Source organism: Cyprinus carpio, chromosome A1 (assembly GCF_018340385.1).
Source record: "Cyprinus carpio isolate SPL01 chromosome A1, ASM1834038v1, whole genome shotgun sequence".
Taxonomy (NCBI): Eukaryota; Metazoa; Chordata; class Actinopteri; order Cypriniformes; family Cyprinidae; genus Cyprinus; species Cyprinus carpio.
Genome location: NC_056572.1, coordinates 12,846,775 through 12,871,865, shown reverse-complemented (window position 1 = coordinate 12,871,865; position 25,091 = coordinate 12,846,775). Strand labels below are relative to the sequence as shown.

General features: G+C 34.0%; 1 protein-coding gene across 2 annotated transcripts in view; it reads right to left on the bottom strand.

The window, feature by feature from the left end:
• The window catches only part of LOC109112091 (glypican-5-like), a 209,688-nt gene that overhangs the window by 90,297 nt on the left and 94,300 nt on the right, over window positions 1-25,091 (bottom strand). For both annotated transcript variants that reach the window (XM_042744560.1, XM_042744486.1), the window contains exon 7: window positions 12,069-12,189. In XM_042744560.1, the coding sequence (XP_042600494.1) occupies window positions 12,069-12,189 (121 nt within the window). The remainder of the gene's footprint in view (window positions 1-12,068; window positions 12,190-25,091) is intronic.

The window sequence follows — 25,091 nt, the reverse complement described above, 5'->3', positions numbered from 1 at the left end:
CTGATCATGTGACCTCGTATTGATACCACTTAGCCAAGCGGAATCTCTTTGCAAAGCTACTGTGCTGAATGGTGAGTTCTCAGGAGGTGTCTTTGACCAGGGCTGGAGTTAAATCGATCGTTCCACACAGGGGTAAGAGTCATTCAAATGAGAGAAATTGATTGGTTACCATTTCCATTTCCATATAAATGAGAGCAGTTATCGGCGCGTCCACTTGTCTGAGTTTCTCGACAGCTCTAACTTTGTTGAACTCAATTTTTGGACAGTCTCCAGTACAGAAGAGAAACCGTGATGCATGCTTGAAATAATAAATTAGCCAGTTATTATGCAGGAAATTACACCGAGAAGCTGGAAAAACTTTCCATTGGGTTTCAAGAAGTGTGAAAATGGTTTGCTTCGTAGGTCTATAATCTGTAGTGTTCACATTATAGAAGAAGTATTGAAAGCACAATTACATATAAAATAAATATATAAGTATAGCCTCTGACCAGGAATAATATTGGAATAGGATGACAGAACTACTGGATTACAAAAATTAGCTTATGTTTTACCTGACAGACAGAGTTTTTTAGACATGCATGGTTATTCTGACATTTATTTAAAAAGAAACAACATCATGTGTATGAATGTCTTAGTGGTTTTCCAGCACAAAATCAATATTAATGGTGATCTTTACAATGTGCACTACTATGCATCACTTAAAAAATATACTGCATTTAAAAAATAAATAAATAAATAAATGTAGTATATTTTTTTTTCTCCTTCTGAAAATGTAAAATTATGTATACGTATATGTAATACTTATATATCTGTACATTAGTTTCTTTCTGAAAGCTACATTGTTACACCAGTAGGTAGTGACAAGTGAACATTTTTATGAGTGAGTCATTAAATCATTAATTCAACTAATTCATTCAAAAACAAATGAACAGCAAAAATTGTTGAATTCTGAACTGCTTACTAGCATTCTACTCTACTGTCCCTGCCACAGAAAGATACAGTAAAAATAGTAAGATTAGTAAGCAGTTCCAAATTCAGCAAAAAAAGACTGACAAAATGTTTAAAAATAATTCAGCTAAATTAAATGTCATATTTTCCAGTTTATTGTAATATTGTCTGTTCCTGAATATTAACATACTGAAATGTTTTTATATATATATATATATATATATATATATATATATATATTTATTTATTTACTGCACATGAAAATAAGAGCAGTTAAAAGCCTCAATCAAAATACAGGATCTTGACATTTCTAGCATCATGCTCATCCAATTCAGCTTTAGGAACATATGCAAGAGTACTTTTTTGCTATTGTTTATAATCTGCTAAAGTTATGTTTTGTTATATCATGAAATTACAGCAGTGGGTTCATCTTATATTACTTCATACTAAGCAGAGCTTGAGAAACTGATAATTGCTGAATAATTACTGCTCATCATAAATATGATGTATACACTTAGATGCACACAGCTTACGTCTCACACATCAGCATTTGATCCCTTGCAGCACAGTATGAGCTACAGCCCTATGAAAGCAAACACACTTTAGCATGCATATATCTGATGCATGTATCTAACTGACATAGAGAGCTCTATGGATCTGCTGCTCTGACACATCACAGATGGTGTGGATAAGGCCGCAGTGCCAGCACAGGTCAACAGAGATTACCTCAGCCTCTGCTCCGCCTGCTGGGAAGTCTGAGTCGCAGATGAGCTCCAAAATGGTAAATTAAGATGTGTTGAAAGATGCAGATCATACTCAATGTATTCAAGTCCTCCAAGGAATGAAGAACTCCTATATGCCTGCATGAAGTTTTTCCGTTTCATAAACGAAAGGGACGCGAGAGAGAATAAGAGGCAGAACATGAGAGAAAGAGAGACAGTCTCAGAAAGGAACCGAGACACAAAGAACGAGACGCAGACAGGCGAGAAGGAATACAGACAGAGAGGGTATGACTTGCATGGTGATTCATTGCAAAATTCAAAAGTAAGTAAAAAATAAAAAAAAAAAAAAAAACTGCTGGGCAAAACTATTTTTAAAGCTGAAATGTCATTTCTGCACCTTTAGTGCTGCAAAATGAAAGGTTTCACCTTGAAATATGTCACAATAAAGAAGTCAAATGGGTAGCAAATGCAAGTGAATAGTTTTTAAGAAAAAAAAAAAACTAGGTTGATTGATTACAGTTCTGTCATTACAACTCTTGGAGAGTTGCATGGTAATTTGTATAACATACATGGATTTACTCACAGCAGATCTACAGGTGGGACTGGGGAAGGAAGAAGTATTTGAATGCTGAGCAGCAAGCTCATTGGGTGCTGATGCTAAAGAAACCAAATAGTTGCACCATGTAAATAACATGATTACTAGTAGATTAAGTTATGCACCTATCAGCCCACCCCATCTAGAGTTTCATGAAAAAACTTTGTATTTTTCTTTGAATTGGACAAATAACCTGTTAGCAAATACTTGTGTAGGTTAGAACTATTTTCCTGCTCATCTGAACACACATAAATACTGCAAGTCAGAACCAATCAATCAAAGAGCGTTCGCTCACTGCTGTCCCAAAAGTATCATAATAAACCATTGAGATAAATAATGCATTATTTCCTGCAGAGACACTTCAGATGTGCACTGTTCATCATGATGGTTTTTAATTGCTTGAAATATTATTGGAATCACTTCGAAAAGTTAAATACAGTGAAGTGCAACATGTGCAGGGCAAGTCTGTCATAATATAATGAGAACATTACAGTTAAATAATGTTATGGAATCTTTGTGTGTCCGTGTTTAAGCGCCTTACGGGAAGAGTGCATTCACAACGGAGCTGCACCTTCATGACCAGCACAGTTAAGTTTGCTTGTGCATTTGCAGCCTTTTGTGCAATTGTACATTGTAATATTGTATAATTTTATGCATATAGGTACACATACAAATGCATTTGGTTAAGAAAGATGCTAGACTTGAAACAGGAAAGTAATTCTTGGACAAAGAAAGTAAGGCATTTGTGCTGAACTGACCCCTCATGGACCAGAACTAAAGCCCTGCATTACAAGAACATTTCTGAAGGATTCATGGGTTGAAAAAGAGACCATGGGTTTCTTTCCCTAAGTCTCCTCAAGAAGAGAAGCTCATTATCCTGATGCTCTGGGCAAACTGAAGCTGCATGGGTGGCTTTCTGCCACAGGCAAGTTGTACCGAAAGCTTGTGCTGGCTTTGGGCCGCTCGATATCATGGGTGATGGTTAGCCCAGAATACTGACACCATTATCCCACTTCATTCACTCATTGATTCTCTGTGATTCTTCCTTGAGTCTGCCCTGGAGTTTTATATTGCTGTCAAAAAAGGGACCAAACATGCTACCATGCTAATATGATTTTTTTCTCTTTTTTTTGGAACTATACTGGTACTGCAATAACAGGTAAATAGTAAACAGTTTACTTAAATATTTACCATTGTACTAAAATTAATGTGCCAGATTATTCATACAAGGCAGGAAAGTATTTCCAAAAATACCATGGCAAAACTATGATACATGTCCAAAACACCACAGTATTACCATGGTTTATTTTAAGTAAGGTTTGTTTTTCCCTTACTTGTGGTAATACCATGGTACTTTTGATATTTGCCATCATACTGAAATTATCCATATGTTGTTTATATTGTACTGCAAAAAATTTCAAAAATATCACAGCAGTACTATGGTACTTTTTGGAAAACTATGTTTTTATATATAAAAGAGCACTGTGGTGATACCATGGTTCTTTTAATATTTATCATGTCACAGAAATGGTTTACCATAGTACTACTGTGGTACAAGTCCAAAATACCACAGTAGTACCATGATGCATTTCTAGTAACAATGTTTTTCCTTACAAAAAAAGTATGATACCATGGTACTTTTGATATTTACCATTTCATGGAAAATTTACTATGGTTTTTATGTGTTACGAAGTAACACATAACATACTTCCAAGAATACCATAGTTCTACTATGGTATATATTCAAAATATAAAGATAGTACCATGGTGATACAGTGGTATAGGGATGGTATGGTAATGACACAATATTTTTGATATTTGGTACTGAAATTATGTATTATGGTGTTTATATAAGTACTGCAAAAGTACTTTCAAAAACGCTGCGTCTCTCCTATTGAAAATGAACTGAGCTTGCAGTTGCTGTGGTACAGAAGATGGGGGACAAAAGGGGCATTTTAGGGCCATCCACACATTCGAGACAAAGCATAATCTATTTTTTTACCCATGAAATAATATAAAAAAAATTCTAGCTTAGTTTTGGTTTTCTATTTCTTAAACTAAACAAAAAACGAAAATCAAACCATTTCTCATTAACCATTTTTTATTTTATTTTATTTTTTGCCAAATTTGATGTGTGAATAATATGCGATTAATTAGATTAATTAATTGACACATCATGTAATTAATTGAAACTTTAATCGACTGACAAAGCTAATATCATTGTTTAGTTTTAGCTATTACATCAAGTTGAACTAAAAGAAAATTGTAGCCATGGCAACTTATTTTTTATTTTATTTTTAAATATTTTATTCAATTTCAGTTCATATTTCGTTTCTAGTAAGTAAAATTAATGTGGTTTTTATGGTTTTAGTTTTACTGTAATAACCCTAGGTAGAACCATTTTAAAAATATAGCAATATCAATATAATCAGGACCATTCAGTATATATTAAAGTGCCATGGTATTCCCACATTACTCTTGTCACAATAGTGATTGTCTGATCTGGTGAAGACAGCTCATGCTGCTCTCCTGAATTTGTGATGAGTTGTGATGAGAATGAGTTTTTCTTTCGGTCAAAGGTACAAATTCTAGTAAGACTCTGAAAGTGTCCAATTCAACACAATTTAATTCCTAACACCCAATCAAAATGTTCCAACAGCCCGTAATTGGATATCATCACATTTAAAAAAAGTCATCATACCCCCACCGATCGATCCATTTCCTCAACAGGAGGAGGTTTCTCTGATTGCTCTGGGCATTGAGTCCCACGGGATCAGTCAGAGGACCAGTGGCTTCACGCTGAGATTCCCAGTAAATGTCCTCTCTGTGATCCAGTTTTCATCATCATTAAGGAGTACACTTTGTCGTGTTATCAGAGATGATGGCGGCACCAGCCCACAAAATGATAGTGACTCCAAGCAGAAACACTGAAGTGAACCTGCTGTGATGAAACGTCTTGAAATGCTTTCTCTGAAGGTCTCTTTCAATCTCATCCCTCTTTTTTCCCCTTCAACACCTTGCTACCATCACTATATGGTGAGACGCCCTTGATTATGAGAAATATTTCTAGTGACAAGAAAGAGCTGATCCTTAAAGCTGATGAAATTTTGCTCTAATGCCATAGAGGTGTGCAATTTTTCAATGTTAAAACACTTTGCCTTTATCTAGGGGTGGGCGACCTGCCCAAAATATCATATTACGATTTTATAACACACAATCACGATCCACAATCTTAACTGCAATCTTCCCAATTTTGAGATGCGCTATTGGTAATATCCAGAGAAGAACAAGCCTATGACTTATCTATCTGCAGGATTTAAAACACAGTAGTACATTAACATATTAATGGCTAAAGTCTGATTACACTGTATTCGGCACAAACTGTGCTACAATAATACGTAAGCAACATGAATGTATACTGTTTATGCGCACCTTTAAGCAATATCTGGAAACAGATCCTGTTTAACTGTTGTAACAAGTAAAGTTTGCTGCTTCTTTGCATGCATTTAAAAAAAAAAAAAACAGCCCCATCATCAACAGTCATGGAGCTTATTTTACCATATTTGTGTAGGATATGGTAAAATAATGTAGCCCAATGTAAAAAGTATTTTATTTCAGTTAGTTGCCAAGGCAGCATTTGTCATTGTATTTTAGTTTAACTAGATGCACTAAAATAACTAAAACTGAAACAAAAGTTAATAAAAACTATATATAAATGCATTTTTTCCCCATTATGGAAAATGTATAAAAATCCACCAGAACATCATAGAGGCCAGGTTTTTGAAACGCATGAACTTGTGTTCCCAAAAATACAAATGAAAAGCAAAAGAAGTGATGATACCTTGTACAAAATGTTTCTCAAGATCAGAACATGCCAGACTACTTCTGATAGATCAAGATCTGTCTGTTTTTGTCTTGAAGCACATCCAGCAGGGAGGGAAGAAACACGATCTATTCCAGCAGGCAGGACAGCAGCATCAGCCTGACACTGCTGCTTCAGGAGGGTAAAACAACATTGATTTGGCCAGCGGGTGGTAGAGAGATAGAATAAACGCAAGCGTGTTAAGACTGAAAATGGATTTTTAAATATGTATTCATTGATTTTCTGGTCTCTAAGTGTTCCGCTGTGACGTGTTATTTTGAAAAACAGAGGGATATGAAAAGAAGCATAAACTAATTTGCCTTCAATCATATTAATTAAAGCAAAACATTTAAGCGTGAGTCAGCGTTTGAGCTTTTACCGTCCTCCAAACTGAGATTGATGACAATAATTATCGAATCAACACAGACGTTTCTTTGTTCAGGGAACCTCAGTACTTTTGGCTGTGGAGGTTAGACAGTGATGTTTATTCATCCATACAAAAGTGGAGTTTTTCCACATAAAGCTTTTAAATAATAATTGAGAATCACATACGGAAAAGTGCAAATAATATTCATCATAAAAAAGTCAATGCAAATATATTTGCATTTATGTATTTGGCAGATGCTGGTTTCTAGCAATCTGCATTGTATTCAAGGTGTGTAATTTATCAGAACATGCATTTTTCCAGGATTCAAGTCCATGACCTTGGTGTTGCTGATGCTAGCAACGCTAGGGTCATGGGTTCAATTCCCAGAACATGCATGAACTGAACAAATGTACAGCATGCAGTGTGGGTCACTTTGAATAAAAGCATCTGCCAAATGTAAATGTAAGTAATTTATATGCACAGCAAAATAAAAAAAAATAAAAAAAAAATAAATACACTCACTGGACACTGCACTTATTCAAAATCACAAAAGTGTATTAATTGCATCTGCCGGTTGAACATAATTCATGTGCTGTTCTGACGTACGCTTTTTCTGAGCGCCTACCTGAAGCGCACGCACACACCTGTCAAACAGCGCCTGATTACCAGATTAAGTTTTTTTTTCCTTCTGATTGATTTTGCATCTAATACTGTACTGTTTACATGTAAACACAGTTATGTCTAAAATGAAAGTAAACAGTTGAGAGAGAAACTGATGTGTGCATCTCTTAAAGAGACAGAGCTAAACATGCTGCCGCTTGTTATTAAAGGGATAGTTCACCAAAAAAAAAAAAAAAAAAAATCTGTTGTTATTTACTCGCTCACATGTTGTCCCAGACCAGCATTAATTTCTTTCTTATGCTGAACACAAAATAATATTTTGAAGAATGTAGGTGACCAAACAGTAGCTGGTCCCCACTGAATTTGATAGTAGGAAAAAATACCATGGAAGTCACTGGGGAACAGCAACTGCTCGGTTACCCACATTCTTCAAAATAACTTCAACAGAAGTTATTCAGGATGTTCAACAGAATGTTGAAGAAAGAAACTAATTCAGGTTTAAAACAACTTGAGAGTGAGTAAATGATGGCATAAAAATAAAACACTATGACAGAATTAACAGACGGATGACAGAATTTTCATTTTTGGGTGAACTATTATTTTAATGTTAATAAAACAACAAAAAAGATATCACTCACTGCCCATGACTGATGAACTTTAATACAGTTGCTTTAAACATGTATAATTGATGTATATAGTGTATATAGTGTTTTATTTTAATATTTGTTCATTCAATTTCTTGAATGTTACTGCTAAATACTGTACTTGAAAAATAAAGTTTGTTTTATTTGTAAATTATGTGTATTTTTAAAATAAGAACAAAGATGTATATCTTTGATCTTATTTTATCTTACTTGTTCTTTTTTAATGTTTTCTGAAAAATGAATTAATGCTTTAACTAAGAAACATTAGTTTTCCCTTTGAGTTAAAGCAAAAGCTCACCCCAAAATGAAACATTGCTGAAAATGTATTGGAGAAATGTAGATGAGTTTGTTTCTTCATGGGAACAGTCATGTGGATTACTTGTGGATTATTGTGCTGATTTTATCAGCTGTTGGACTTTCATTCTGACAGCACCCATTCACTGCAGAGGATCCATTGGTGAGCAAGTGACTAAATTTCTCCAAATCTGTTCCCATTAAGAAACAAACTCATCTACATCTTGGGTAGTCTGAGGAATAGTACATAAGCAACAAATTTTCATTTTTGAGTGAACTATTCCTTTGTTTCAAGAAGCAAAATAACAACTTATTAATTCTTGTTGCCTGAAAAATGCATCAGCTTTAATTGAGTTTATACTTAAAACAAATGTGAACGAACAATGTTTAGTCCAAGTTCTCATTTCTGGCGCATTTGTCCCCCAGTCCATTACAGCCTTATAAAACAGGCTGCTATGAAATCCTAAAACAGATTACAGTAATAGGTATTATGAGGGATGACATTTCTAAAATAAAACAGCTACATAAATTGCTCACAGTGGCAACATTTCATATGTGTGTTACTCCCTCCATGAGCAAAACACACCTTCCATCTGCAGCACTTGTGTAAGAAATTCGATTAAAACACCAATAGTGTGATTAAAACCATAGTGCACATATTTTACTGTGATTATGGTTACTGTGGCTTTTATGAGCATAATCACATTAACAATCACAGTATTTTGTTTGCATGATCTCCAGCTTAATCATAGGATAGCCCTGATCACATTATATGGATGCATGTAAATGTAGCCAGTGATTTAAAATTTGGAAATAAAGAGAATGAATGAAAATGAAATGTTTAGATGTGAAAACCACAATCTAAAGGACACCAGAACTGGATGCAAAAAGAGAACAGCAACACAGATTGAGATACCCTATGACCAGCGTTATAATCATTCCTGACAGCGCTGACGCTGCTGCTGATCAGGTAAAAATACTCTTGCTTCACGCCCAGATGTGTGTACATGTAGCCATCCATAAAACAATTAAAAATAAATAAAATATTATACATACACACACAAACCCCGATTCCAAAAAAGTTGGGTAGTGTACTGATTGTGAATAAAAACAAATGCAATGATGTGGAGTTTTAAATTTCCGTAGAATTGAGTTTATACTTAAAAATAACAACTTATTAATTCTTGTTGCCTGAAAAATGCATCAGCTTTAATTGAGTTTATACTTAAAACAAATGTGAACGAACAATGTTTAGTCCAAGTTCTCATTTCTGGCGCATTTGTCGTCCATTACAGCTTATAAAACAGGCTGCTATGAAATCCTAAAACAGATTACAGTAATAGGTATTATGAGGGATGACATTTCTAAAATAAACAGCTACATAAATTGCTCACAGTGGCAACATTCCATGTGTGTTACTCCCTCCATGAGCAAAACACACCTTCCATCTGCAGCACTTGTGTAAGAAATTCGATTAAAACACCAATAGTGTGATTAAAACCATAGTGCACATATTTTACTGTGATTATGGTTACTGTGGCTTTTATGAGCATAATCATCACTTAACAATCACAGTATTTTGTTTGCATGATCTCCAGCTTAATCATAGGATAGCCCTGATCACATTATATGGATGCATGTAAATGTAGCCAGTGATTTAAAATTTGGAAATAAGAGAATGAATGAAAATGAATGTTTAGATGTGAAACCACAATCTAAAGGACACCAGAACTGGATGCAAAAAGAGAACAGCAACACAGATTGAGATACCCTATGACCAGCGTTATAATCATTCCTGACAAAATACTCTCGCTTCACGCCCAGATGTGTGTACATGTAGCCGTCCATAAAACAATTAAAAATAAATAAATATATATACATACACACACAAACCCGATTCCAAAAAAGTTGGGACACTGTACAAATTGTGAATAAAAACATAATACAATGATGTGGAAGTTTCAAATTTCAGTATTTTATTCAGAATACAACATAGATTACATATCAAATGTTTAAACTGAGAAAATGTATAATTTTAAGGGGAAAATAAGTTGATTTTAAATTCCATGGCATCAACACATCTTAAAAAAGTTAGGACAAGGCCATGTTTATCACTGTGTGTCATCCCCTCTTCTTTTTATAACAGTCTGCAAACGTCTGGAGACTGAGGAGACAAGTTGCTCAAGTTTAGGAATAGGAATGTTGTCCCATTCTTGTCTAATACAGGCTTCTAGTTGCTCAGCTGTCTTAGGTCTTCTTTGTTGCATCGTCCTCCTTATGATGTGCCACATGTTTTCTATGGGTGAAAGATCTGGACTGCAGGCTGGCCTGGTCAGTACCCGGATCCTTCTTCTACGCAGCCATGATGTTGTAATTGATGCAGTATGGTCTGGCGTTGTCATGTTGGAAAATGCAAGGTCTTCCCCATTTGGATGGGAGCATATGTTGTTCTAGAACTTGGATATACCTTTCAGCATTGATGGTGCCTTTCCAGATGTGTAAGCTGCCCATGCCACACGCACTCATGCAACCCCATAACATCAGAGATGCAGGCTTCTTAACTGAGCGCTGATAACAACTTGGGTTGTCCTTGTCCTCTTTAGTCCGGATGACATGGCGCCCCAGTTTTCCAAAAAGAACTTCAGATTTTGATTCGTCTGACCACAGAACAGTTTTCCACTTTGCCACAGTCCATTTTAAATGAGCCTTGGCCCAGAGAAAACGCCTGCGCTTCTGGATCATGTATGGATATGGCTTCTTTTTTGACCTATATTGACCTTTTGAGTTTTAGCCAGCAACAGCAAATGGCACGGTGGATTGTGTTCACGACAATGTTTTCTGGAAGTATTCCTGAGCCCATGTTGTGATTTCCATTACAGTAGCATTCCTGTATGTGATGCAGTGCAATCTAAGGGCCCGAAGATCACGGGCATCCAGTATGGTTTTCCGGCCTTGACCCTTCCGCACAGAGATTGTTCCAGATTCTCTGAATCTTTGGATGATATTATGCAATGTAGATGAATGATAACTTCAAACTCTTTGCAATTTTTCTCTGAAAAACTCCTTTCTGATATTGCGCCACTATTTTTCGCTGCAGCATTGGGGGAATTGGTGATCTTCTGCCTATCTTGACTTCTGAGAGACACTGCCACTCTGAGAGGCTCTTTTTATACCCAATCATGTTGCCAATTGACCTAATAAGTTGCAAATTGGTCTTCCAGCTGTTCCTTAAATGTACATTTAACTTTTCTGGCCTCTTATTGGTACCTGTCCCAACTTTTTTGGAATGTGTAGCTCTCATGAAATCCAAAATGAGCCAATATTTGTCATGACATTTCAAAATGTCTCAATTTCAACATTTGATATGTTATCTATATTCTATTGTGAATAAAATATAAGTTTATGAGATTTGTAAATTATTCCATTCCTCTTTTACTCACAATTTGTACAGTGTCCCAAACTTTTTTGGAATCGGGTTTATATATATAATATATATATATATATATATATATATATATATATATATAATATATATATATATATATATATATATATATATATATTATATACTTGATTTATAGACTACTTATTTTTTATTTATTTATTAAAAAAAAAATAAAAAAAAACTTATTTATTTTCAGCTAGTTACCAAGGCAGCATTTCTCATAAAATTAAGTTTTAAAATTAAGTAATAAAATTATGAAACATAACAAAATTACTGAAACCTTCACTAAAATGAAAATATGAAAACACAAAAACATAATATAAAATTGTAACATATTTTGTGACTCTCAGATCCTTGAACTATTCTCAACAGAAAAAAAAAATAAATAACGTTAACACATTTTATTTACACAACGTACCGTTTTATACATCCATGAGCAGAGCTGAATAGATCTGCTCTGGTCTGTTGGCATGAAAACACAGCTACTCTTGAAAAAGGATTTTGTGGGACATCTAGGAACACGTTACATTGTTTCATTTGACCGTATTTTTTTTCCTTGGCCAGACTCACCTGATTGACGTGCTTCAGTTTATCAATGACTTGACTGATCACCGGGTCGGCCTCCTTTACTTTGACTTCTGGGTTTTCAGCCTGGGCTTTAATCCCATTGCCAACCACTCGAAGAGTGTAGCTATAAAGACAAAAAAAAAAAAGGATAAAGAATGAGAGACGGTTGTTTGCAGTGAGTGGGTGTCATTTTTTATTTTTTTTTTGATTCATTTCCAATTTTCAGAGCAAAGGCGATTGAAGCTTTGTTGCTGGCTTGATGAGGAAGGCCTTATATGAACCAACTACATTTATCAGCACAACGAAGAAAGAGGCATAAAAAAATCCCTGAAAAACACACAAGGGCCTGCAATGGGATGAATAACTGAAGCCACAGTAAAAAGCGATAGGACTCCAGGCTGAGAGACAGATTGGGGTTTATGTGGGGCAGAATGGATGTGTGCTGCAATGGGCCGCAGATAAGACGCACTAGTGCACAGAAAGCACCGCTGACAAATGACATGAAATATTACAATTCTTTATGGGTGAATTCATTTTACACCAATGGTAAAATCAGCCTGTCCTGTTGAGAATCACCTTGAGAAGGACACATAAAAAGTAAAGTCTTCAATCAGTGAGGGACAATTTATGAATGAATAGGAAAATCCGCAGTGGGCTCAGACAATCAACTTTGTTTTCAGGCAATAATTTTTTTTTTATGGAATTTTAAGTAAGTATAGTGAAGCCTATTATTATTATTATTATTATTATAATAATTATTATTATCATCATCATAATACTATTGTTAATATGTTTTATTAGTTTATTATTATAAGTTTATTATTTTTACTATAATAGATGTTATTGATATTATGATCATTATTATTAATATAAAATAAAGCAATATATAAGCATAATATATAAAAATTGGAAAAAAATGCATCTGCTAAATGACTAAATGTAAATGTAAAATAATATCTGTATCATATTACATTTAATAACAATAACAATATTTATTATTATTGTTATTAGTAGTAGTAGTAGTTAGTATAATATTTTGATTGCCATAATAATACCACATGTGATAATGACATTAATGTTACTATCAAAATTAATATGTAATTCTGAGCAGCTATTATTGCAAATTCTTATGATTATAAAACCTAAACTGTTTGCTTTTTGTCACTACATTATAGTTCCAGTAAACCATAAAATAACTTTATTAGCATACCGATTTAATTATAATTTGATTGAAATCTGACAGCACCGTGGTAATACTATGGTATTCCTTGAAGCACACAATTGGTGTACCATGTACTATTTTATTTGAATATGCTACCCTTCAGTACAGCAACTAATATCAAAGTGCAATGTGACCTGTTAGTACCTGTCCTGTAAGAGAGTCAGCTTAAAAGTATAGAAATTAAGGACTCAAATAATAACATGGGGGGAGGAAACCCCAATCTTCTGTCACGTTAAGCCTCAAGACTCATCCTCCCCTTGTGCATGAGCTTGTAGTTTCACCTCAGCATGTGTCTGAATGGGTTTATGTGAGACAAAAAACCCCTCACAACAGCACTGAGCCATCTCCTCTGCTCCTTTGATTCCAACTTAAGGCATGAGAGGTGCGTTCTCTCAGCGCTGTCACTTAGCCATTCCGCCACTTTCCACACACTCATCTGAATAACTTTCAAACCCGCAGCGGCGCTCTGAAAGAGAGAGACGCACTTCAGTGGAATGCAAATGCTCCAGAAATACACCGTTAAGTCTCACTGTGGGTTTTGTGTTCTTGAAGCTTGGAGACAAATTGATTTAAGGGTTTTGAGTGGGAAATTTAGGACTCAAATAAAACAACAAAAATGAAATACAGACTTTTCAATGTTTTGTTTTTTTCAATGTTTCGTCTTCATAAGGATATAAAAATCACACCAGCTTACAGCTTGTCATCAGCTTAACAAAATTAGCTATGGAAGACACCTTAGTAACCTCACAGTAAAATCATTCCTAACACCTTAGCAACTGCATTGTAATACATTAATATCACTCAGAATACCTTAGAAATGGAATAGCAACACACTAAATCACTTAAAACACCTTAGAAACGGCGTAGCAACACATTAAAACCACACAAAACACCTTAGCAATTGTATAGCAATGCAATGAAATCACTGTGAAAAGAACAAAATAAATAAAAATACAAATAAAATTATACAATTACAATACAATAATAATAATAATAAAATACAATACAATGAAAACAATACCACAGCATTTTTATCTCTCATACAGTCTCTCCAGAAAATGCTAACACACTCTGGGATTTACAATAATATAGTGTTTTTACTATTATAGTATGTTAAACATTACAAAATTACCAAATTACACAATAACAAAAATTACCAAAATAAAGACATAAACAAATAAAAGAAAAGAGTTTGTGCTTTTATTGAGATTCATGTGTCATTATGCAATGCCTAAAACAAGGTGCTGTCCAAAAAATAAATAAAAAGTTGCAATGAAGAGCAATCAAACCTTTGCTGTGCAGATCAAGGACTTTTGTATAATATTCCTCCCTTTGATACAGTCTAATGCTTTTAAGACCTTCATTTAACAGTCGGCTCTGTCTGACTTGATTAATACCGAATCATCAACACACAGGTCACTTACAAACATGCTGCTAAGTGCACTTCAAAAATAAATAAATAAATAAATAAAACTGTGAGGACGCCTGCATGTGCTCTCAAAAGAACAGGAGCCATGACTACAGAGCGGATGTGTGCACCGCACTCACACACTCCATTTAAAAGCCATCTTTCACTGTGCAAAGGGCCGCTCTGCAGAAGTTTCACTAATATTTCATAACACGCTCAAGCCTCATGGAAGAGTCACACAAGATGACACGCAGCCGGGGAACATGGAGTAGTTTTTTATATATATGTTGAATAATAGAGGTGTTAAATAATAAAAACTACCAACATGCGCTCAACGCTCCTCCGTACATGCACATGCCATCCGCTAACTGTGACAACACTTGATTTTACAAAAGAGAAAATAGATCAGAGATAGTATCTATCTGGTAAGAATTGACAGACAGCACTCTCAATCACAACGCTCTTCAATCGCTTTTTTGGTGTGTGCGGATCCTTCAGCGCCACAGATGGATCATTTAAAGAAAGTGTTTTTTAATCCACAGCCTATGAATGATGGGATTGTGTGGGTGTACATATATATGAGCAGGATTGTCTTTTTAAAGACATCAATCATAAAACTTTACAAATTTACACTGCAGTGGTGCACAACGGCTCATTTCGCATTTTACTGCTCAACAAACCACCCACCAAACGATCTGTGTAATGAGAAATGTAACTGCGGCTAACAGAAGAGGCATATCACAATCAAAGCCATTTCATTTGCATAAAAAAAAAACAAAACAAGCTATATGCTCTTATGGGAAAAGCAGGAATTGTAGAGTTTTGGAAAACAATAATTGTGCTAATAAAAACCCACCCCTGCATCTGAAATCTGATTGGATGAATAAAACAGCAAATAAAACAAAAGATGCAAATCTGACTGCTCACATTATTTATTTATTTATTTATTTATTTATTTATTTATTTATAAATATATTCTATAAATGTGAAATCTATATTTAGCAGATTTGATTGACAAACATAAAAAATTATAGAATATATTAATTCTAATATATTCTATTCTATTATATTCTAATATATTAGAATATATCATTTGTGGACACAGTTATTATGATTATGGTGATGATTCTTCTTACAAATAATCATTAATTACTGCCACTACTACTATTACTACTACTAATAAAATATTATTGTATATGTATATATATATATATATATATATATAATTATATATATATATATATATATATCTATATATATATGTATATATATATATATATATATAATTTAGACATTTTATCTCTAACATCTTCATATGGTTTGTAGTCTTCATTTTCAGTGCTGTCCTTCAGATTCACATATTGAAGAATGATTTGTGGGATATTTACTCTGAAATTGTGGTAGTTATCATAATGAGTCAAAGGTACAAGAGAAATGAGAGGCAATTGTGTCCAAAAGAAGGGAAATGGTTTTTAATTTGTGGAAACGTAATGATTCTGGAATACAGAGACTCAAATCATTCGCCAGTGTCTTGTCCTTTTATATCAGAGAGAAAATTTCAGTGTAGGACTTACTTATTTTTATGTATTTTTTTGGAGTCTTTACTCTATATACTGCATATCTCAAGGTCTACAGTCACAAAACTATAATGTTTCAGAATAAAAACAGAGGTTGCTTTTCTTGAACCCTAAACTCAAAAAATTAATATACATTTATGAAAAGTAAGCTGCATAGATTGTATAAAAAACAGCATTTTTTATGATTTCACAACCTATATTGCAATAATTAATCTAGTATTCAATAGAGATTATTTATGCTGCAGTCTTAAAGTTATTATATATATATATTTATACATATATATATATATATATATATACCTATATATATATATATATATATATATATATATATATATATATATATATATATATATATATATATATATATATATACATACAATATACACACACACACACACACACACTAAGAAATACACTAACACTGGGCCACTGCATAGGCCTTGTACATCCAACAAACCACCTGTGAACTACAATCTCTGCTCATAAGCACTTAGAATCCCGCCAGACCCTTTTTCTCAGGACGTGAAATATGTAATTGTTGAGAATGAAGATGAAGGAATAATGATTTGTGCCCATTTTGGTGTGATTGCAGAATTGAGAAAGAAATCAAGCGAATCACTCCAGCAGCTGTTTCCTCATCATCTCTTCTCATCTGTAACATCTCAAGAGCCCCCTGGGTCTCCTCAGGAAATACAACCATCTAAATGAATCTCGGTTCTTCTGCAAAAATTCAACGAGACAGCAGTGTTAATTAAAAGAAATAATGGCTGAGATTGAATGCAATTGCTGTGAAAGGAAATGGGTTGGGGAGTTTGGAAGAGGGACGTCGCATGCGGCACAAAAATGCTGCAAAACTTGTCGCCTCCGTCATGGAGCATGACTGCCACCCCGAAGCTCGATGCCAACATTCAAACAAACATGAATATGATGATTAAATACATAATTACAGCGACTCTTTGGTGCACTGTGCTTTGCATTACGAAAAAAAAAAAAAAAAAAAACTGCTTGCTTTATCCGCCTTGCTTTTCAGTACAAAAAAAAGAAAGACAAAAAGATTAATATACTTGAGAAGCAAAACTGTGTAATATTATTGGGATATTTAACTTAAATAAAGTTTATTCCTCTTGACAATTTTTTTGAGAAAAATGTATTATCTGAAGTCTTGATATCTCATGCAAATTTTCTTCACAAGTATATTTAACTTAAATTGAAGTTCATTTCTCTTGGTATTTTTTGTCTTATTTTTAATGCAATCTTTACTAATCAGTTTTTCTTACTTAACATTTTTACCTTCAATAGAATTCTTATATTAAGTGTAATCTTCACTAAATTTACTCGTATTTATGCTTAAAACAAAATGTATTCTCTGAAGTCTTTCACAAGTATATTTATATTTCCTTTTGGCAAATTATTTGTCTCTTATTTTAAACATTTACTAAATGTACTTGAATTTATGCTTAAAACAGGGAAAAACAACAACAACAACAACAAAAGTCTGAAGTCTTAATATCTTATGCAATTTTTTTTTGACAAGTATATTTATCTTGAATTGAAATTTATATCTCTTGGCAAATTACTTTTTTGTCTTTAGGTGTAATCTTGTAAAATAAAATACCTGAATTTTTGCTTTAAATGGGAAAAACAACAAGAAAAATATTGAAGTCTTTATATTTTAGCTGATTTTTCTTCACAAGTCTGTTGAATAAAGTTTGTTTCTTTTGGCAAATTATTTTTGTCTTATCTTAAAGGAGTCATATGATGCGATTTCAAGTTTTCCTTTCTCTTTGGAGTGTTACAAGCTGTTCATGAATAGATAAGATCCCTAAAGACCAAAGTCTCAACCCCAAAGATATATTCTTTATAAAAGTTAAGACTCGTCCACGCCCTCCTAAAACGCCTTGTTTAAACACACCCCCACATCTACGTCACTGTGTGGGAAGATTTGCATAACACTGCCCAAATGTTGACGTAAAGAAAGGAGGCGTAACTTTGATTCTCGCTGTAGTATTGTTGTTGTGGAGATGATGTGTTTCGTTGTGAAAGCGAAACTACTTTGTTTGGACTCCCAAAAGAGGACACAACTAGAAATCAGTGGTTAAGTTGTATTTACAACACTGTTCCAGAACAGTTCAACCCAAATATTTAGATGTGTGCAATGCATTTTATGGAGGACTGTTTCCTGAACCTGGGAGAGAAGACTACAGTGCCGACTGTTCTGACTCACAGCCTGTGAGTATGTTTTCATATTTAAAGAATTTGCCACTGACGATTCAAAGAGTTTTGAGCAGTGTAGAGTAGTGCTTGTTGTTTGACATTTCCATCACACACTTGAGATATTCAGCCAATCACAATGCCAGACCTGCCAAGCTTGGAATTCTTTTTTGAGTACCACTGGTTTTTACCGTTTATCGTAACTGTTTATCATAACTGTTTAGTTAATTTTTGCAATATAGTTTTTTGTTTTAATGCCATTTAAAAAATGTAAAAAAATAAAATAAAAACTCCAGTACACATCAGTGTAGGGCTGGGGGATATGAGCAAAAATGTATATCTCTGTATTTTTTTGGCTGATTTGTGGTATACGGTTGCCTATATATTTCGGTATTTTGTATTTGGATTAAACAAAGTGAATGTAAGCATGTAGACATATATTATGTGCAAAAAAAGGGTTAAAATCACATTAAATTGTAACATTGCAATCTAAAAACAAAAATAATCCTTTTAAAGCAGGAGTTAAAGTTACTAAACTAAAAATGAAAATAATAAAAAGCACAGACTAATTGAGTAAAAATGCTATTTTGATTACCCCATTACACTTTACAGTTATGCTATCATACAAATACACTTACTTGTAGGTTTAAAATTCAACATGTCACATTTATTGTCCAACTACAAATATTTCAGTAAAATGTATATTTTAGTCAGGGTTAATGAGCTTCTATTTCATTGAGCTCTGCTCGTTCTAAATTAAGTCTGTGGAGTTTAGCGGAGATTCGCAAAGCAAAAGCTCTTGCACTTCTGAAAGAAAAATTTAAATATTTCCATGGCTTTTTTAACATTTATAGATGGAGAATATACCTGTGAATGTAAGTTATGTATTAAAGAAAACAGCACATATCAAACACATTAAACAGCACGTCTCTGTCAGCATCACACGCAGCCTTTCTGTCAGATCATCTGAAGGGGCGAGCGCGAGCCACTTTGAACTGAAACTATAAACTATAGGCTACTAGTAAAGAAATAAAACGCATAAATTATTTAAATGCAAAAAAAAAAAAAAAAAAAAAAAAACGATCTGATTGGTTGACCTCTTTATCTTTTTCTGTTGCTTGTTTTGAATACTGCGCGTGGACAGAGGCGTCCCCAGGATTTTGCATAGTTTAGAGTGACAAATCGTACCAGCGTACTTTGAGGTCAAAATGCGTAGCCGCTACGCAAAATGCGTAAAGATTGATAGGTCTGCAATGCACTGGATAGCTGGCCAATCAGCATACACCTCGCTTTTCAGAAGGATGATCTTTGTAAAAAATCAACGTTTTAGAAAGGCGGGGCATTGTACAGTGTGTGGAAAATAATATGTTTTTTGAACCTTAAACCACGTAAACACATTTCATAAACACCAAATACACAAAATAATGTTCTTTTTTTAGCAACGTCATATGACCCCTTTAAGTGAAATCTTTACTAATTTTAATGTATGCTTAAAGCAGCAAAAACAACAATAAAAAGGCCAAGACCTATTTAACTGAAGTTTTTAATGCAATGTTTTTTCACAGTTGATCTCACTTTACTGATTTTTTAAATTATTTTATTTATTTATTTTTTGAGGAAAAAAAAAAAAAGTTAATATTTTTGCAGTACAAAGAGAATGAGACCTGAACAAAAAACACACAGTCATCCAACAACTGCAGCTCCAGCATTCCAATCAATGAAACCCTCCGAGCCATAAACGCCCATCGATCTGTGCCAGGGGCAAAGTGTGGGCATGGGCATCCAGGGAAGCAAGGCTTTCTGGGCATTCTCTGTTTTTGAAAAGGTCAATGTCTATTGTGTATAATCCTTACTTAGCTCTTTACTGCAGCAACTAAAGGCAACAACGCCTCGGCTTCTGTTTTAACTGAATGACCTGCTGCGAGAACCACAACACAACCGAAAACAGAATTTTGTATTGAGGTCAGCAATAAAAAGAAAGGTTTTCCTAATGATATATAACATATATTAGGGCTTCTTACACAATTTACGAGTGAGAAATAATCAGAGGAAATAATTTCAATGTACAGTTACAATGTGTTACAATGACTTCAATTCAGAATCATATCAGGGTCCGTATTCACAGAACATTTTATCTTACCACTAAGAGTTCTCCTAAATAGCAGTAAAAGTTTTTAGCTAAGAGTTTTTTTCTTAAAACCTATTCACAAAGCTGCTGAGGCAAACTTTTATTAAGGAATAGACAGAAGTCTTAAGCTAAGAGTAAGGGCAGGGTTGACCTCGTTGCTATGGATGATGTCAACTATGCACACATTGATTGGCTGATAGTCTCGGTCAGAGATTTATTATTATAAATATTTTAGAGCGCAATATTATGTTGCCATATTCAAATAAAGGTTTTAAAATAAAAATGTTAATTGCCACATTCAAATAAAGATTTAAAAAAATCCAGCTAAGTGTCACTAATTAAACAAGTAGGCTATATATTCAGCTAATTGTCAGCCTCTTATATGTAAGCTTCTCATAAACAATTAGTCAATATGCATTAGGGCTGCCTTCGACTAAAGATTTTTCTGGTCGACTAGAAGTCGTTCATTTTAAGCATTAGTCGACTATTAGTCGCACTTTTATTGATAAACCATATAAATCATAATAATGAGCCTACAATCAAAAAAATATCCCAACAACAGCTCAAGCGTACACAAAAAAGGCTTGGCACAGCACACCGGCAAATATAATAATTATGAATTTGTTTGGGAAAAACAGCAAGTACACTGCATTAACGTTTTAATTTATTGTAACGTCGTAATTTATTGTTACATTAGTGCTTTCCGTTTTCGGGTTAAGAGATGAAGTCTGCGACAGTGACTCATCTCCGCAGCACCTGTATGCATGTTTTATACGAATTACATAATGTGAAAATATTTGTTTTCTGTTTGAATTGGTTCATTTAAAAGTTTCACTCTCTATAGATATATTTTTCATGTCTGTAATAAGGCAAGCATCCACAGAGTTTCGAAGTGACGTGCTCAATTTCACAGAGTTCGAGACGGCAGAAAACGCATAATGTTTGCTTTAATTATTTTACAAAAGTGCAACATTTGGTTGCTATTCTGAGTGCACACAAATAAACGTAGAGTCTTTACAGATACAAACGATGCATTACTCTTATCTGTATGAACAAACATGACAAAGTATTTAAGAGCAAATGATCGCAGCGGCGCCTCCATCTGTCCTGCAGTAGGCCTGTTCACCATCCACACTCCGCACAAACATGCACACTTTTTTCTAGGCTAACATTAGATTGAGCTGCCATGTAAAGTTACTACTACATACATATCTCAAATGATAAGCCATATTTGAGGTCGATGAATGTTAGGTGAGCATATGGATGTCCTGCCCAATGTACTATTACCACAGACCAGCTGTTTACGATTTGTCCATCATGAACTGAGTGATTTCACCACTTCATGTGGAGTTTTATTTATATATTTTTTTCTGCAACTAATAAAATTTTGGTTATAAGCATGTAAATAGCCTTTTAATTAGCAGAATAATCATGGCTGATAGTAAGAAATGCAAACATAAAAGAAAACTAAACTGGACGTGAGAACAGCTAGCTATACAGGTCCTTCTCAAAAAATTAGCATATTGTGAAAAAGTTCATTATTTTCCATAATGTAATGATAAAAATTAAACTTTCATATATTTTAGATTCATTGCACACCAACTGAAATATTTCAGGTATTTTATTGTTTTAATACTGATGATTTTGGCATACAGCTCATGAAAACCCAAAATTCCTATCTCAAAAAAATTAGCATATCATGAAAAGGTTCTCTAAACGAGCTATTAACCTAATCATCTGAATCAGCTAATTAACTCTAAACACCTGCAAAAGATTCCTGAGGCTTTTAAAAAACTCCCAGCCTGGTTCATTACTCAAAACTGCCGACCTGACTGCTGTCCAGAAGGTCATCATTGACACCCTCAAGCGAGAGGGTAAGACACAGAAAGAAATTTCTGAACGAATAGGCTGTTCCCAGAGTGCTGTATCAAGGCACCTCAGTGGGAAGTATGTGGGAAGGAAAAAGTGTGGCAAAAAACGCTGCACAACGAGAAGAGGTGACCGGACCCTGAGGAAGATTGTGGAGAAGGACCGATTCCAGACCTTGGGGGACCTGCGGAAGCAGTGGACTGAGTCTGGAGTAGAAACATCCAGAGCCACCGTGCACAGGCGTGTGCTTTTGAACCAGAAACAACGGCAGAAGCGCCTGACCTGGGCTACAGAGAAGCAGCACTGGACTGTTGCTCGGTGGTCCAAAGTACTTTTTTTTTTCGGATGAAAGCAAATTTTGCATGTCATTCGGAAATCAAGGTGCCAGAGTCTGGAGGAAGACTGGGGAGAAGGAAATGCCAAAAATGCCTGAAGTCCAGTGTCAAGTACCCACAGTCAGTGATGGTCTGGGGTGCCATGTCAGCTGCTGGTGTTGGTCCACTGTGTTTAATCAAGGGCAGGGTCAATGCAGCTAGCTATCAGGAGATTTTGGAGCACTTCATGCTTCCATCTGGCTGAAAAGCTTTATGGAGATGAAGATTTCGTTTTTCAGCACGACCTGGCACCTGCTCACAGTGCCAAAACCACTGGTAAATGGTTTACTGACCATGGTATTACTGTGCTCAATTGGCCTGCCAACTCTCCTGACCTGAACCCCATAGAGAATCTGTGGGATATTGTGAAGAGAAAGTTTAGAGACGCAAGACCCAACACTCTGGATGAGCTTAAGGCCTGAGCTTAAGCATCCTGGGCCTCCATAACACCTCAGCAGTGCCACAGGCTGATTGCCTCCATGCCACGCCGCATTGAAGCAGTCATTTCTGCAAAAGGATTCCCGACCAAGATTTTAGTGCATAACTGAACATAATTATTTAAAGGTTGACTTTTTTTTTTTTGTATTAAAAACACTTTTCTTTTATTGGTCGGATGAAATATGCTAATTTTTTGAGATAGGAATTTTGGGTTTTCATGAGCTGTATGCCAAAATCATCAGTATTAAAACAATAAAAGACCTGAAATATTTCAGTTGGTGTGCAGTGAATCTAAAATATATGAAAGTTTAATTTTTATCATTACATTATGGAAAATAATGAACTTTTTCACAATATGCTAATTTTTTGAGAAGGACCTGTATATTAAGGATATAATCAAACATTTGGATTTGGGATAACCTCCAAACAAAACCAATTAGTAAAAAAAAAAAAAAAAAAAAATTCTGAAATGTTTATATTCCGAGGTAGATTGCTGTCAACAGCTATTTTAGGATATTTCAGATTTGGTCTTAGTGACTTAGGAGTCCTCTTCACTACTCCTAACGTTTCACAGATTTAGGAGCTAGTTTTAGAACTAAAATGCTTTGTGAAATACTCTTAGAGCAAAAATTTTGGAGTCCTAAATTTAGGACTGACACGCCCACTATTTTTAAGATTTTCTCCTAAATCGGCAAGTTAGGAGCTACTTTTAGCCTTAAGATGTTTTGTGAATATGGGCCCAGAATTATATCAGTTTACTTTATACTGTATTTGTTGTGCATCCATAAATTAAAAGAACATAAACAGTTTTATTATTTTCAGCAAAATATAAACAAAAATATTTAATAATAAAAATAAATATTATAATAAATAATAAAAAAAAAAATGTTATTTAGCATATGATTTATTGTAACAGTGAAATAATTTTACTTTCACCATGAATGTGACACTTTACATTCATTAATTAAAAAAATATTTTATATGTTAAATAAAAACAGAAAATAAACAACCTATTTTTTGTTGAATTTACAGCTAAATTTAACTTAAAATATACTTAAAAATAAATTAAATAAAATAGTTCATCATGCAATATATTGTAACTGTGATGAATGTGAGACTTATCTTTTTTTTATCGTGTGTTGGTTTGTTTAAGTTTGATTTGCATCCATATCCATAAATAAGAGAACATTACAGTTTATATATTTGCAATTTCAAATATAAACATAATACTTAAAATACTAAACATACCTAATGATAAAATAAATGTAGGGATGCACCAAAATGAAAATTACTGGCCGAAGCTGTAGCCGGACAATATTAAACACTGGGCCGAAGGCCGAATACCAAAGACGTTTTTTTCGCATTTTTTTTTTACCCATTTTGCCAATTTTTTTTTTCACCATTGCATAAATTAAATAGCCAAAATGTGCTTTAAAAATATTTACTGACCATTTTTTTTTACATTCTAGCAGACATTATACCAAAAAAAAAACACAATTTAACCAAATATTAAAAAGTTAGTATAATAATATATATTATAAAATATTATAAAATAATATTTTTGGTCATTTTTGAGACCCCCTTCTTGAATCAGGCATGCATTTTTTACTGTACAAATAAATGCAGCCTTGTTGAGCAAAAGAGACTTCTTTTAAAACATTAGAAAATATCACTGATCCCAGTCTGAACACTATGTGTGAATGCTATAATAAATGTATTAATAGAGCTGTTGTAATTATTATTATCCTTATTATTTTCTTTTTTTAATTTTATTTTACAGAACAACAGTAAAATTA